Raw genomic sequence first — 14757 nt, 5'->3', positions numbered from 1 at the left:
TGGGAGGTGCTTCTGACAAGCACCCAGCTGCCTCAACAGGCACTGCCAGCACTGCCAGCATTGCAGCGCCACCAGCACCACCAGCATCCCTCTGCTGCTGGAGGGAACACGGCCCTTCAGGGAAGTAAAAGGAGAAATGGTAGAAACCTGTCAGGACAGGGATGGCAATTGGAGAATGGGACATCTTGCAGGGAACAAACGTTTCTGATCAGGAGAAAACGAGGAGCCAATCACAAAATGGACTTTTCTTCCTCAAGGCACTTCCTAGAGGAAAAAAAAAACCCAGTAATTCCAAGGCAGTGGAGCTCTGACGTAGCCAAAGTTGTAAAAGCATTTCCGACTGCCCTATGACCCCACCGAGCCTTGAGAAGCAACACAAGGGACAGGGCACGGAGAGGAGCTGGTGGGACAGCAGTGGGCACCTCCTGGTCATCTGGGCACTTTCTCCTTCGTGTTCCTGACCTGCGAGGAGCCGCTTTAGGATGTGGATCCCAAAGGAGCAAGGGGTGCCAGGAAGCGCCGCTGATCGGGACAGAGCCCCTGTGCCTGCTGCTGCCCCACACTGAACAGGTCAGTGCAATGTTCTCCTTCCTCCCTGCCCCACCTTCCTCTCCTCCTGCAGCTGCTCTGTGCCTGCCACCCTCTCCTGGTGACCGCAGTGCCCTCCCCAGCTCCTCCCTGCTCTGCCCTGCTCTTCCATTCTGCATCTTGATACCAAAAGGGGCCAGAATAAACTTTCTAACACTATGGGAAGCGGGAGGAAGCAGGAATTCTTTACCTGTGCAGGACACACAGGAAGATCTCTCCTTGTTCTGTGTGTGTGGGGGGAGACTTTACAGCATGGGTTTTATCCACTATAAACACACAGGGGCATTCAAATCTGTTTCTTACCTAATACACAAAAATCACTTTCCTAGAAGTAATTTCCAGGCATCCACCTCCTCCTGGAAGTCTTTTGATGGTCCTGCAGGTTCATTAAAAGGGGTCTCTGCTGGGCATATTCACTGCATGCTTCAGTATTAAAGGTGACCTTGCCTGGAACTATTTTTCTGGGGGGACACTGTTGCTTCTTGTTACAGAACTGCCCCAGAACCACTGCAGGCTGCCAGATCTGTTTCCCCACTGGCTCCAGCCTCATTTATTGCCCTGTGTATGCACACATTTAAATCTTTCTGTCTTTTTGATTAGTAGGTCTTTCAGCAACATCAGGGAACTGAAAATGTTTATTCTCAGTTTTATTTACCAATCCTCTGCTGCACAGCCCAACCCTCCCACCTCCCTCTCCCACCCCACCATTCCCACCGCCCTCCTCCCCTGCACATCTCACTTCTCTCCACCGAACCCTTCCCGCTGCAGGGAGCTGCTGAGGAGCCGCTTGGTCCATCCCTGGATTCTCCAAGCACTGACTGCCCATCCACTCTGAGCACAGCCGGGGCCACATCCCAGCGCCTGCCCAGCGTCCATCCATGGAGCTGAGCTCCGTGTTCCCACCTTCTGCCTCACCCACCGAAGGAGATGATCCATGTGAGACAGATGTCACCGATGTGGCCATACAGAGTGTGACACTGCTCATCTGCCTCTGTGGGCTGGCCGGGAATGGGGCTGTGCTCTGCCTCCTCAGACGGAAACGGCATACTGCCTGCATCTTTGTCCTGGCTGTCATCGACTTCATCTTCCTCCTCCTTGTGCTCCCTTCTGCCCTGCTCTTCCTGCTGGAGGACGTGTCCTGCTCTCCTATCCTGCCCCTGATGTACCTGAGATTCCTTTACCAGGTGTCAGTGATCTCCTGCTACTGGGCGCTCATCTGGCTGACAGCCATCAGCGCCAAAAAGGACATGAAAAAGCTCTGCAAGCTCTGCTGCCGCTGTGACCTTTCCAATCGCATGATGTGGGTGCTGTGGGGGGCTCAATGCTTGGCCTACTTAGCTGTCAGCATTGCCATTCCCACAGTGACATTCCTGTGCCCATCACACCAGCAGGAGCACTGCCAGGTGGCTCTCACCTCCACGTTCGCCGTTGTCCTGCTCCTCTTTGCTGCACCCTTGGTCATCACCCGCACAATCGACATCGTTAAAGCCAAGCGTGGCTCCCAGCAGCAGCAACCCAAGAGGTTCGACATCGTTATCTTCCTCCTTGTGCTCTTCACTCTCCTCCTCAGCCTCTGGAATTTCCTGCAGCACCTTGGTTACGTGTCCTCCCAGTTTTTTTACCTGCTCGCCTGCATCCACAGCACCATCAAACCCTTCATCTACTTCCTGGCAGGGAGGTGCTGGAGCCCCTGCTCCGTGGGGTCCCTCCGGCTCTCGCTCCAGAGGGTCTTTGAGGAAACAGAAAGACAAAACTGCCCGCAGCAGGGATACCAACAGGGACACGGTGGTGCCAGCCTGTTGATCCCTTCCCCTGTGCTGCTGAACGACCCCGGGACAGTGACTGAGGGATTCCTTGAGCCACCTGATCAATAAATTTCCACGGGATCACCACTCCCCCCCCCCCCCCCCCAGCCTGTATTCCTGCAGGAGAAGGGAGCAGGGGCAGTGCCACGGGCAATGTGGGAGGGATGCTCTGCAGGGAGCACACTGGAGCATGGATTTCCTCCTCCCTCCCGCCTCCACGTGGCTCCAAGCAGTGCAGCCGGGCTCAGTCCTGTTCCCTGGCTCTGTTCCCCATGGAATGACCCTCACTGCCTCTGGGCCCCAGGGAATAAACTCCGTTTCCTTTGGCTCAGCAGATGAGTTTCATGGCGTTTTGAGGGATCTCTTTCCCGGAGAGGGTGGGACAGGTTAAGCCCTGGGGACACACCCAGCACGGGGCAGCGGTGATTCCCCAAATCTCTGCGGGGCTGCTGCCTCTGGATGGCAGGAGAGGGCTCGGAGTGGCACGGAGCATCCTTCCCCTTCTGGCCGGCAGAGCCGGCCCTGCATTCCCGGTGATGGGAAGAGACACCAGGTAGGGCTGCAGAGCTGGGCAGGGACAGCAACATTCCCTTCCTCTTGGAGTGGGAATTGTCACATCCCTTAATTCCAGAATTAAATCATTCTGAGGAAAGAGCAGGGTCAGAGGTGAACTCCACTGAACTCTTGTGCCTGTGACCAAAACCCGCTGGAAATATGGAAATTGACCTCACCAGGAGCTTGGACCATTGGATTGCACAGAAATTAGGGGGTTGTGCTGCTGTCCTGCACAACGGGGCCGTCCTCTGGTTGCCCAGCATCCATGTCGAAGGAAGCCCTTCAGCACCTCCATCCTGAACCTGGCCACCCTCAGGAGGAGCTGAACAGCGACTCTGCACAGCAGCTCCAGCCACAATCCAGGCTGTGCTGATCTTTGCCATTTTGGTACCACCCCTACATGAAATTGGCATTTATTGCTTTTGTTTCATTCCAACGTGGGAACCCTGACCCCAGAATGTGGTGAATGAATAATACCTGGGCTTTGCTGCAGAGCCTGTCCCTGGTGAACAGTGTCCAGAATGGCTCCTTTCCTTCTTTTTTCCCACTCTAAAGCCCCTGCCTTGTCTGAGGAGGGCAGGTTCCTGTCTCATAGCAGAGCCCTTCCTAAGGCTGCTGCCTGCCGTGGTTGGGATGATGCTGACAGTGCCAAGAGCTCCTCATCCCTCCTGGGAGAGAGCTGGGCAGCAGCCCCATCTCTTCCTCGGGGGGAAGTTGTCCCTCCTTTTCCCACAGCCTCAAATCCAGGGGAAACCAACGTTCCACAGGTTCTGGAAAGGGAAGTTATGGGGAATTGTAAGAGAGAATTGGGTTGTGAGCTGTAAAACCTGCCTGCAGAGGCACATGGCAGAACAAAGGAGCCCATGGTGGCACAGAGAGGCTTGTCTCCACCGGGCCCTGGGAGGAGGAGGTGTCATGCTGCAGAGCCCTATGAAGTGTGTTCCTGATGTGGCAGCACGGGATAGGTCACACCAACAAAGGAAATACTGTGCCTTAGAAAAGTGCATAAACCAACTCACTCCTTTGAATAAACAATTCAGACTCCCTGCCAGTCTGGGTTGGAAATTCAATTGCCACCAGGAAGTGAGAGGGAAAGCCGTGGGGGGTGAGTCAGGCTTTGGAGACACACGGGAGGTGAAACATCTTAAAAAGCATTTATTAACAGAGTTGGTAATAATGAACAGAGCAGAGCAACTCCCACATCTGGAAGGGTTTTTCTCTCCCTGTCTCCCATTTTCCTGTCCATTGGAAAGGAGAAACTTTCCGAGGTACAACCTCTGGTCCAGGAAAAAACAACTCAGCCAGGGAGCGTCTCCCAAGGCAAGTGCAGGTGGATCATGATCCTTCCATGAACTTTTTCGACTTCCAAGCACCTTCCTTGTCTCCAGTGTCACCCAGGCCAGTCCCTGCCTGAGCTTCCCATTCTCCATGGAATCTTAGAATGGTTTGGGTTGGAAGGATCACTGAAGACCATCCCTCTCCAACTCACAAGACTGCACTCAGCCCCAGACTCGGTGTGCATTTTGGGCAAAGCCTTCCAGGGGCCATCCCAAACACCTGCCCACTCACCCGGGCAACAAAGCTCATTGTGAAGCCTCCACAGGGTCTTCCCACATGTCAGGACCTGCTGGAGATGCACAGGAATGGCCCAGGAATTGTTCTGCACTGCTGTGCCGAGACTTCTGATCCACCTGCACGCTCTTTTGATCAAAGACACCAAGAAAACCCACTGGGAAAAGCTCTGAGCCTTAGGGACTCCATTTTAATATTCCTCAGGGTAGGGAAGCTCACTTCTGAGACAGAGGGAGCGCAGGCCTGTTGAATGGGAAAGACTCCAAGCAAAGGTTTCAAAGCAAAAGGCTTCCTGGGTGTCCCTGCCCATGGCTGCAGGGTTGGAATGAGATGATCTCTAAGGTTCCTTCCAACCCAAACCGTTCCATGATGATTCCGCCGATCATCCAGAATCCAGCCCGGGCAGGAGTTCCCCTGCTGGACACAGCACCAGCCTGACAGAGCTCGAGGAGCATTTGGACAGCGCTGTCAGGCAAAGGGTGGGATTGTTGGGATGTCCTGTGCAGGGCCAGGAGCTGAACTCGATGGTCCTTGTGGGTCCCTTCCAACTCAGGGTATTTTATGCTTCTCTTTTATGATGATTCCACTAACGAGGATTCCACCGTGTTGTCCCTGTTCTGGGGCTCTGGCACATCCTCAAAAGCCCTCTGGAAGGTGACACTGGGAGTGAAAGCCAAGAGGATGGTGACGTTCAGCCCAGCTGTCACACCCCGTGAGCCCAGCTGGTGGCAGAAGCTCTCTGGGACAGGAAATATCCCCAGGGCGATGGTGATGAAGAGCAGGGAAGTGAAGTCAGCGATGGCCAGGCTGGGCACGCGGATGGTGATGGGGTCCCTGCGGGGGCGGAAGCCGAGGAGCCAGAGCCCAGCCCCGTTCCCACCATTCCACACAGGCACAGGAGCAGCGTCACAGGGACTTTGCTCCAGTGGCTGCTGTCACAGTCGGTGCAGTTGTAGTGCTGCCCTCATTCCAGCTCCCGCTGGATGCCTTCCCACCGGGCTGGCTCCAGCAGGCAGGGCTGGCTCTCTCCGTGCCAGGGGACAATGGGCTCATTGGGACACCTCTGCTGCTTCCCCTTCCCCTCACACAGCTGGAAGGGTGACAAACAGAGACACCTTAGCAATGCTGCTGACCCCCACACGTGGCTCTTCCCATCTTTTCCCACGCCCAGCTTCCATGTGGAGCAGCACAGGGAGAGCCGAGGGACAGGACAGATGGCAAGGAGGATGTGGGACACTGGTCTGGAGTGCCTGGCACAAAAGCTGGGGAGATACCTCCTTGCTGGCTTTGGACAGAGCTGGAGGAGGAAAACAACTGGAGAAGGGAAGGATTGCCTGTGGAGATGTCATAGAGCAAATGGCTTTGGGATGGACCGGACCTGGATTCTCAGGTGTCAGCTGAGATCACTGAGCTGCTGGATTCCTTCAGCAGGACGCTCGTTTCAACATTCCCCCCTTTTCCCACAAGATGTATAGCTCTTAATACCCTACAGACAGTGATTCCCTGAAAAAACATGGATAACCAGGTTGCATCCCCATGAGGGGGCACTGATTAAGCTGAAAGAGAAGAGTCTGACCTTGTTTCCTCTGTTTCCTCACTCAGCCTGGACAATCCCAGTGGAGCAGACACGCTGTGGCTTCACATCACCTCACACACTGCAGCTGCTCTCCCTGGCTCGGGATCTCCAAGAGGTTCCCTGGAATGATCACTTGGGAAAGGGGAGCGAAGCCCAGCGGGTGAGCCCGAGCGGTGTCTGGCGTGGGGTCTGTCCCAGGTCCTTCCACAGCCCCCTGTTCTCCGTGCTGGCTCGTGTTCTCCAGGGCTCTCACAAACAGGGAACGATTCCAGAGCCTTTGATGGGATCAGGGCTCTGGTTCTCATCTGCTCTTGCCTTTGTCCAGGAGATGAGGAACAGGAGAGAGCCTCAGCAACGAGACCTATGGGAAAAGCAGTTTGTGTCAGCTTCCTCTTCTCTTTTAACGCAACCCCAATCCCAAAATCCTCTCTTTGAACTGCCTGAACTTGCCCCCTCCCATTCCTGGGCTGGATCCTTAGGACCCTGCACTACAAATGTGCTGTTGAACTTTGATTTCTGGTTCAAAGCTACTTTTGCCACTTGTATACCACAATTTCAGTGGTACTTGCCCTTCACCACGCAGTTTCCAGGAGAATTCATGCAACAGTAAATTCTGTGCGTGAGCTGGAGCGCAGGCACACAGCAGAGGGGTGATTTGGGATTTCAGGAATGTCATTTTTTCTGAGAGGAGGTGAATCAATGCTGCTCTCTTGGCTACAACCCTTAGGAAGTCTGAGGTTTCATCTGAGTCATCTACACTCCCTGGGGAGTCAGACAGCAGCGTACAGAGAATTCCATGGAATTCCTAGAAAGCTGCAGTGAGGGGATTCCTACTCAGGATGACATGTGCCTGGGAGCTGGGATGCTCCTGCTGGAAGCTGCTGTGCGTGGGGACCCTGGGACCAGAGCTGTCACCTCTCCTCCTTGCTGACACCCCATTTGTGTCCCCAGCTATGGAATCTCACAACCCCTCACCATGCCAATCCTTCCAAGGGCAAACACTTCATGATCCATGAGCTAAAGGGGCTCCAGGAGAGGTGCAGAGGGACTTTGGACAAGGGCCTGGAGTGACAGGACAACAAGGGGAAATGGCTTCCCACTGCAAGAGGGTGGGTTCAGATTGAATATGAGGGAGAAATCCTTCCCTGTGAGGCTGGAGAGGCCCTGGCACATGGTACACAGAGGGGTGGGGTCAGGTAAAAACAACCACAAGTGCTCCCAAGACTGAGGAGAAGCAGGATGAGCTCTGCTGAAGGGCTGCAAAGGGGATCACAGCACCCCCAAATCTGTGCTCTCATTGAATCATTAAGGGTATTGGCAGTAATTAAGGTGGGCTCTCAGTGCTGATAACCTGGCTGCAAGCAGCTGATTGCTGTCCTTCCCTTGGGCTGTGTGAGCCTGCAGCAGAATGACAAAAATGGGAATTCTTGGCTAACCTGTGCTTTTATGAGACCCGGGGGAGGTCTTTGCAATGATAACAGAGCTCTTCCCGGAATGGGAGCTGATTCTGACAAGCACCCAGCTGCCTCAACAGGCACTGCCAGCACTGCCAGCATTGCAGTGCCACCAGCACCACCAGCATCCCTCTGCTGCTGGAGGGAACACGGCCCTTCAGGGAAGTAAAAGGAGAAATGGTAGAAACCTGTCAGGACAGGGATGGCAATTGGAGAATGGGACATTCATCAGGGAACAAACGTTTCTGATCAGGAGAAAATGAGGAGCCAATCACAAAATGGACCTTTTTTCCTAAAGGCACTTCCTATTGGAAAAAAACCCCAGTAATTCCAAGGCAGTGGAGCTCTGACGTAGCCAAAGTTGTAAAAGCATTTCCGACTGCCCTATGACCCCACTGAGCCTTGGGAAGCAACACGACGACAGGGCACAGAGAGGAGCTGGTGGGACAGCAGTGGGCACCTCCTGGTGATCTGGGCACTTTCTCCTTCGTGTTCCTGACCTGGGAGGAGCTGCTTTAGGATGTGGATCCCAAAGGAGCAAGGGGTGCCAGGAAGCGCCGCTGATCGGGACAGAGCCCCTGTGCCTGCTGCTGCCCCACACTGAACAGGTCAGTGCAATGTTCTCCTTCCTCCCTGCCCCACCTTCCTCTCCTCCTGCAGCTGCTCTGTGCCTGCCACCCTCTCCTGGTGACCGCAGTGCCCTCCCCAGCTCCTCCCTGCTCTGCCCTGCTCTTCCATTCTGCATCTTGACACCAAAAGGGGCTGGAATAAACTTTCTAACAGTATGGGAAGCATGGGAAAGCAGGAATTCTTTACCTGTGCAGGACACACAGGAGGATCTCTTCCTGGTTCTGTATGTGGTGAGACTTTACAGCAAGGTCTGTATCCATTATAACCACACACCGTCATTCAAACATGTTTCTTGTCTGATACATAAACATCACTTTCCTAGTGCTCATTTCCATGCATCCACCTCCTCCTGGGAGTCCTTTCATGATCCTGGAGGTTCATCAGGAGGGGTCTCTGGTGCTCCTGTTCACTGAGTGCTCCCATATTAAAGGTGACCTCACCTTGAACTTTCCCTTTGGCCATGCCCTGTTGCTTCTTGTTACAGAACTGCCCCAGAACCACTGCAGGCCTCCTGATCTGTTCCTGCACTGCCTCCAGCCACGTTTATCATCCTGTGTGCACACTTTCACATCCTTTTATCTTTTTGGCCACTTACGCTTTCGGCAACTGCAGGAGAGCTGAAAATGTTTATTCTTGATGTTCTTTATCAATCCTTGTCCAAACAGCCCAACCCTCCCCCCTCCCTCTCCCACCCCACCATTCCCACCGCCCTCCTCCCCTGCACATCTCACTTCTCTCCACCGAACCCTTCCCGCTGCAGGGAGCTGCTGAGGAGCCGCTTGGTCCATCCCTGGATTCTCCAAGCACTGACTGCCCATCCACTCTGACCACAGCCGGGGCCACATCCCAGCGCCTGCCCAGCGTCCATCCATGGAGGTGAGCTCCGTGTTCCCACCTTCTGTCTCACCCACTGAAGGAGATGATCCATGTGAGATAGATGTCACGAGTGTGGCCATACACAGTGTGACACTGCTCATCTGCCTCTGTGGGCTGGCTGGGAACGGGGCTGTGCTCTGGCTCATCGTCATGAACGACATTACTGAATTCATCTTTGACCTGGCTGTCGCCGACTTCCTCTTCCTCCTCTTCGCCCTCCCCTCCTCCCTGCTCTTCCTGCTGGAGGATGTGTCCTGCTCTCCTATCATGCCCCTGATGTACGTGAGCTTCCTTTTCCAGCTGTCCATGGTGTCCTGCTACTGGGCACTGTTCCGACTGACAGCCATCAGCACCACATTGGACATGGACAAGCTCTGCTGGCTCTGCTGCCGCTACGACGTTCCCCAGTGCCTGCTGTGGGTGGTCAAATGTGTCCAGTTCTGGGCCTTTTTCGCTCTCTTCACTGCCATTCCCACAGTGACATTGCTGTGCCCAGCACACGAGCAGGAGCACTGCCGGGCAGGTTTCACCTCCATATTTGCTGTCATGCTGCTCATCTTTGCTGCACCTGTGCTCATTTCCCGATCAATCAATTTCATCAAGGCCAAGTGTGGCTCCCAGCAGCGGCAACCCACAAGGCGGGACATCGTTATCTTCCTCCTTGTGCTCTCCACTCTGCTCCTCAACCTCTGGAATATCCTGCAGCAGTTTGGCTACACAGGTCTGTCCTCACTGGTTTGTTTCCTTCTCACCTGCATCCACAGCACCATCAAACCCTTCATCTACTTCTTGGTGGGGAGGTGCTGGAGGCCCTGCTCTGGGAGATCCCTCAGGAACTCCCTCCGGAGGGTCTTTGAGGAGTGGTAAGAAAATACTCCCAGCAGCAATGCTGCTGTCATGGACTCGGTGATCCGAGCCTGTTGATGCCTTCCCCTGTGCTGCTGAAGGACCCCGGGACAGTGGCTGAGGGATTCCTTGAGTCACCAGATCAATAAATATCCACGGGATCAGCCTCCCTGGGCTGGTGTAATCCTGCAGGAGAAAGGAGCAGGGGCAGTGCCAAGGGTGATGTGGGAAGGAAGCTTTGCAGGGAGCACATTGGAGCATGGATTTCCTCCTCCCTCACAGGTATTAGAGCACTGTTCCCCCAAAGGGATTGTGCTCCACATGGCCATGATCCCTAAAATCCCCCTGCCGTGGTTCCTGCATCCCCCTGCAGTTTGATATCAATAAACAGCTCCGTGAAACCTGAGCTGCCTTGGGCCCTCTGCCAGTGCTCCCCGGCTTCCTCTGGCTCCTGCTGCCAGCCGGGAATGTGGGTGGAGGGAGGGGACACGGCCACGGCTGGTGCTGCCCGGAGCACCCGTGATCCCGAGTGCCCGGAGCTGGGCTGGCACCGGCACAGGCGGCACGGGCAGGATGGCCCAGGGGCTCAGCACGGCCCCGGCTGCTCCGGGAGTGCCACGGCAAAGATGGGCCTGGTCCCGGCTGGAGCGGGGCAGGAGCGGGGCTGTCGGGGGGAAGGCGGCCCCGGGGGGGTCTGGGCGTGTGCGAGGGGTCAGGAGGGGTCAGGAATCTCTGGATGCTGCCGATCCCAAATGTCGGCGCTGGAGAGCAGCAGAGCCCGACGGGCAGCGCTTCAAGGTGGGGAGAGGCTGCCGGGCGGGAAACCTGCGGGGTGGGATGGGATGGGATGGGATGGGATGGGATGGGATGGGATGGGATGGGATGGGATGGGATGGGATGGGATGGGATGGGATGGGATGGGATGGGATGGGATGGGATGGGATGGGATGGGATGGGATGAGGATGGAGGGCAGGGTGGGGTTGGGGATGGGATGGCATGGATGAGGAGGGGATCTGGATGGGGATGGGATGAGGAGCAGCTCAGCTGTGCTTCCTTGGGAGAGGTTTTGGGATTGATCCCAGAGCTCTTCCCAGAATGGGAGGTGCTTCTGACAAGCAGCCAGCTGCCTCACCAGCACTGCCAGCACTGCCAGCATTCCAGTGCCACCAGCAGCTCCAGCATCCTTCTGCTGCTGGAGGGACCATGACCCCTCAGGGAAGTGAAACGAGGAATGGTAGAAGCCTGTCAGGAGAGGGAAGGCAGTTGGAGAATGGGACATTCTGCAGGGAAGGAGTGTTTCTAACCAGGGGGAAAGGAGGAGACGTTTGCAAAATTGCTCATGTGGGGCTTCTGACAAAAGCCACTTCCTCTGTAGCAAAAAAACCCCAAGACAAATAACTCCGGGCAAGTGGAGCTCTGACGTACCCAAAGATACAGTTTCCGTCTCACCTTGACCCCACCGAGCCTGGGGGAGCAACACGAGGACAGGGCACGGAGAGGAGCTGGTGGGACAGCAGTGGGCACCTCCTGGTGATCTGGGCACTTTCTCCTTCGTGTTCCTGACCTGCGAGGAGCCGCTTTAGGATGTGGATCCCAAAGGAGCAAGGGGTGCCAGGAGGCGCCGCTGATCGGGACAGAGCCCCTGTGCCTGCTGCTGCCCCACACTGAACAGGTCAGTGCAATGTTCTCCTTCCTCCCTGCCCCACCTTCCTCTCCTCCTGCAGCTGCTCTGTGCCTGCCACCCTCTCCTGGTGACCGCAGTGCCCTCCCCAGCTCCTCCCTGCTCTGCCCTGCTCTTCCATTCTGCATCTTGATACCAAAAGGGGCCAGAATAAACTTTCTAACACTATGGGAAGCGGGAGGAAGCAGGAATTCTTTACCTGTGCAGGGCACACAGGAGGATCTCTCCTTGTTCTGTGTGTGTGGGGAGACTTTACAGCAGGGGTCTTATCCATTAGAAACACACAGAGGCATTAGGGCGTGGTTCTTGTCTGATACATAAACATCATTTTCCTAGGACTCATTTTCATGCATCCACCTCCTCCTGGAAGTCCTTTCATGATCCTGGAGGTTCATCAGGAGGGGTCTCTGGTGCTCCTGTTCACTGAGTGCTCCCATATTAAAGGTGACCTCTCCTTGAACTTTTCCTTTGGCCAGGCACTGTTGCTTCTTGTTACAGAACTGCCCCGGAACCCCTGCAGGCCTCCTGATCTGTTCCTGCACTGCCTCCAGCCACGTTTATCATCCTGTGTGCACACTTTCACATACTTTTATCTTTTTTGGCCACTTACGCTTTCGGCAACTGCAGGAGAGCCAGAAATGTTTATTCTCGATGTTCTTTATCAATCCTTGTCCAAACAGCCCAACCCTCCCCCCTCCCTCTCCCACCCCACCATTCCCACCGCCCTCCTCCCCTGCACATCTCACTTCTCTCCACCGAACCCTTCCCACTGCAGGGAGCTGCTGAGGAGCCGCTTGGTCCATCCCTGGATTCTCCAAGCACTGACTGCCCATCCACTCTGAGCACAGCCGGGGCCACATCCCAGCGCCTGCCCAGCGTCCATCCATGGAGCTGAGCTCCGTGTTCCCACCTTCTGCCTCACCCACGGAAGAAGCCGATCTGTGTGAGAGAGATGTCACCATCGTGGCCATACACAGTGTGACACTGCTCATCTGCCTCTGTGGGGTGGTTGGGAACGGGGCTGTGCTCCGTCTCATGGCCATGACCGGCAGTGCTCTCTTCATCTTTAGCCTGGCTGTCGCTGACTTCCTCTTCCTCCTCTTCGCACTCCCCTCCTCCCTGCTCTTCCTGCTGGAGGATGTGTCCTGCTCTCCTATCATGGCCCAGGTGTACGTGAGCTTCCTTTTCCAGCTGTCCATGGTCTCCTACTACTGGGGGCTGTTCTGGCTGACATTCATCAGTGACATGTCAGACATGGACAACCTCTGCCTGCTCTGCTGCCACTGCAACCTTCCCCTGCGCCTGCTGTGGGTGGTGTACAGGGTCCAATACTGGGCCTTCTTCGCTCTCATCACTGCCATTCCCACGGTGACATTCCTGTGCCCATCACACCAGCAGGAGCACTGCCGGGTGGCTCTCATCTCCATGTTCGCTCTCATCCTGCTCGTCTGTGGTGCACCCTTGGTCATTTCCACATCAATCAATTTCATCAAATCCAAGTGTGGCTCCCAGCAGCAGAAACCCAAGAGGCACGACATCATTATCTTCCTCGTTGTGCTCTTCACACTCCTCCAGAGCCTCTGGAATTTCCTGCAGCAGCTCAGTTACACCGGTGTCTCCAGCCAGGTTCTTTTCCTGCTTGCCTGCATCCACCCCACCATCAAACCCTTCATCTACTTCTTGGCAGTGACATACAAGAGGCCCTGTTCTGTGAGATCCTTCAGGAACTCCCTCAGGAGGTTCTTTGAGGACCCAGAAGAAAATACTCCCATCAGCAATGCTGCTGCCATGGACTCGGTGATCTGAGCCTGTTGATCCCTTCCCCTGCACTGCTGAAGGACAGTGGGACAGTGACTGAGGGATTCCTTGAGTCACACAACAATAAATATCCACGGGATCATCCTCCCTGGGCTGGTTTATTCCTGCAGGAGAAGGGAGCAGGGACAGTGCCAAGGGTGATGTGGAAGGATGCTCTGCAGGGAGCACACTGGAGCATGGATTTCCTCCTCCCTCCCAGCTCCACGTGGCTCCAAGCAGTGCAGCCGGGCTCAGTCCTGTTCCCTGGCTCTATTCCCCATGGAATGACCCTCAATGCCCCTGGGCCCCAGGGAATAAACTCCGTTTCCTTTGGCTCAGCAGATGAGTTTCATGGCATTTTGAGGGAGCTCTTTCCCGGAGAGGGTGGGACAGGTTAAGCCCTGGGGACACACCCAGCACGGGGCAGCGGTGATTCCCCAAATCCCTGCGGGGCTGCTGCCTCTGGATGGCAGGAGAGGGCTCGGAGTGGCACGGAGCATCCTTCCCCTTCTGGCCAGCAGAGCCGGCCCTGCATTCCCGGTGATGGGAAGAGACACCAGGTAGGGCTGCAGAGGTGGGCAGGGACAGCAACATTCCCTTCCTCTTGGAGTGGGAATTTGTCACTTTCCTTAATTCCAGAATTAAATCATTCTGAGGAAAGAGCAGGGTCAGAGGTGAACTCCACTGAACTCTTGTGCCTGTGACCAAAACCCGCTGGAAATATGGAAATTGACGTCACCAGGAGCTTGGACCATTGGATTGCACAGAAATTAGGGGGTTGTGCTGCTGTCCTGCACAACGGGGCCGTCCTCTGGTTGCCCAGCATCCATGTCCAAGGAAGCCCTTCAGCACCTCCATCCTGAACCTGGCCACCCTCAGGAGGGTGCCCACTGAGCTCTCCTGGGCTGCAGCGGCTGCCACCAGCTGTGTCCTCTGAGGGGGACGCCTCTCAGAGCCAGCAAAGCCTCAGGTTTGCTGTAGCTGGGGCATCACTGAACCACAGCGTGTGCTGGGCCGATGGCCTCGCTCCTCGAGGAGCGATCCTTCGTCCGTTGGGAGATGCAAAAGCACCCGAAGTGAGGATTTTCACTGACCTCGGAGGGAAGTTTTTCCACAGGTACCTTACCTTGCACTGACTATTTGTCTGCATGCACACCCTCTGTGCAGGTGCTATAGTGAGTCTGGATGTTAAGGTCTAGTTATAATTTAGGCTAAATGCTGTTAAGTGTTATTTCTCTGCAGATCGTTAAGGTTAGGATATAAATTAAGGTATAAGTTAAGGTAAAGCACTGTTAATTGTTGTTAAGCTTTAGGCTGCATTCCTTTCCATCCTTGTTCACACTGTCTTTACACACAGACACCCACACACGCCTAGG

At 55.3% G+C, this 14757-nt stretch overlaps 3 protein-coding genes across 4 annotated transcripts; all 3 read left to right on the top strand.

The window, feature by feature from the left end:
• The first annotated feature begins 277 nt into the window (after positions 1-277).
• LOC138111120 (mas-related G-protein coupled receptor member H-like) lies at positions 278-2489 on the top strand. Its single transcript, XM_069016345.1, is given in 3 exon segments — positions 278-570; positions 1357-2327; positions 2329-2489. Coding segments are annotated over 2 exon segments (924 nt in total). The 5' UTR covers positions 278-570; positions 1357-1466; the 3' UTR covers positions 2392-2489.
• A 5259-nt stretch (positions 2490-7748) lies between these two features.
• LOC138111119 (mas-related G-protein coupled receptor member H-like) lies at positions 7749-10184 on the top strand. 2 transcript variants are annotated; one of them, XM_069016344.1, is made up of 3 exons: positions 7749-8158; positions 8941-9056; positions 9357-10184. In XM_069016344.1, exons 2-3 carry the CDS (start codon positions 9051-9053, stop codon positions 9921-9923), a joined length of 573 nt encoding a protein of 190 aa, XP_068872445.1. In that variant the 5' UTR covers positions 7749-8158; positions 8941-9050; the 3' UTR covers positions 9924-10184. The 2 variants fall into 2 exon arrangements, with proteins under 2 accessions (XP_068872445.1, XP_068872444.1); XM_069016343.1 differs by lacking the exons at positions 7749-8158; positions 8941-9056 and having other exon boundaries at positions 9126-10184.
• Positions 10185-11075: 891 nt separating this feature from the next.
• Positions 11076-13394, top strand: LOC138111117 (mas-related G-protein coupled receptor member H-like). The gene is made up of 2 exons (XM_069016340.1): positions 11076-11575; positions 12360-13394. Exon 2 carries the CDS (start codon positions 12470-12472, stop codon positions 13388-13390), a length of 921 nt encoding a protein of 306 aa, XP_068872441.1. The 5' UTR covers positions 11076-11575; positions 12360-12469; the 3' UTR covers positions 13391-13394.
• The last annotated feature ends 1363 nt before the right edge of the window (positions 13395-14757 follow it).

The sequence above is a fragment of the Aphelocoma coerulescens genome, chromosome 5, assembly GCF_041296385.1.
Source record: "Aphelocoma coerulescens isolate FSJ_1873_10779 chromosome 5, UR_Acoe_1.0, whole genome shotgun sequence".
NCBI lineage: Eukaryota > Metazoa > Chordata > Aves > Passeriformes > Corvidae > Aphelocoma > Aphelocoma coerulescens.
Note: the sequence above shows the minus strand (reverse complement) of the source record. Positions and strands in the feature narration are given on the sequence as shown.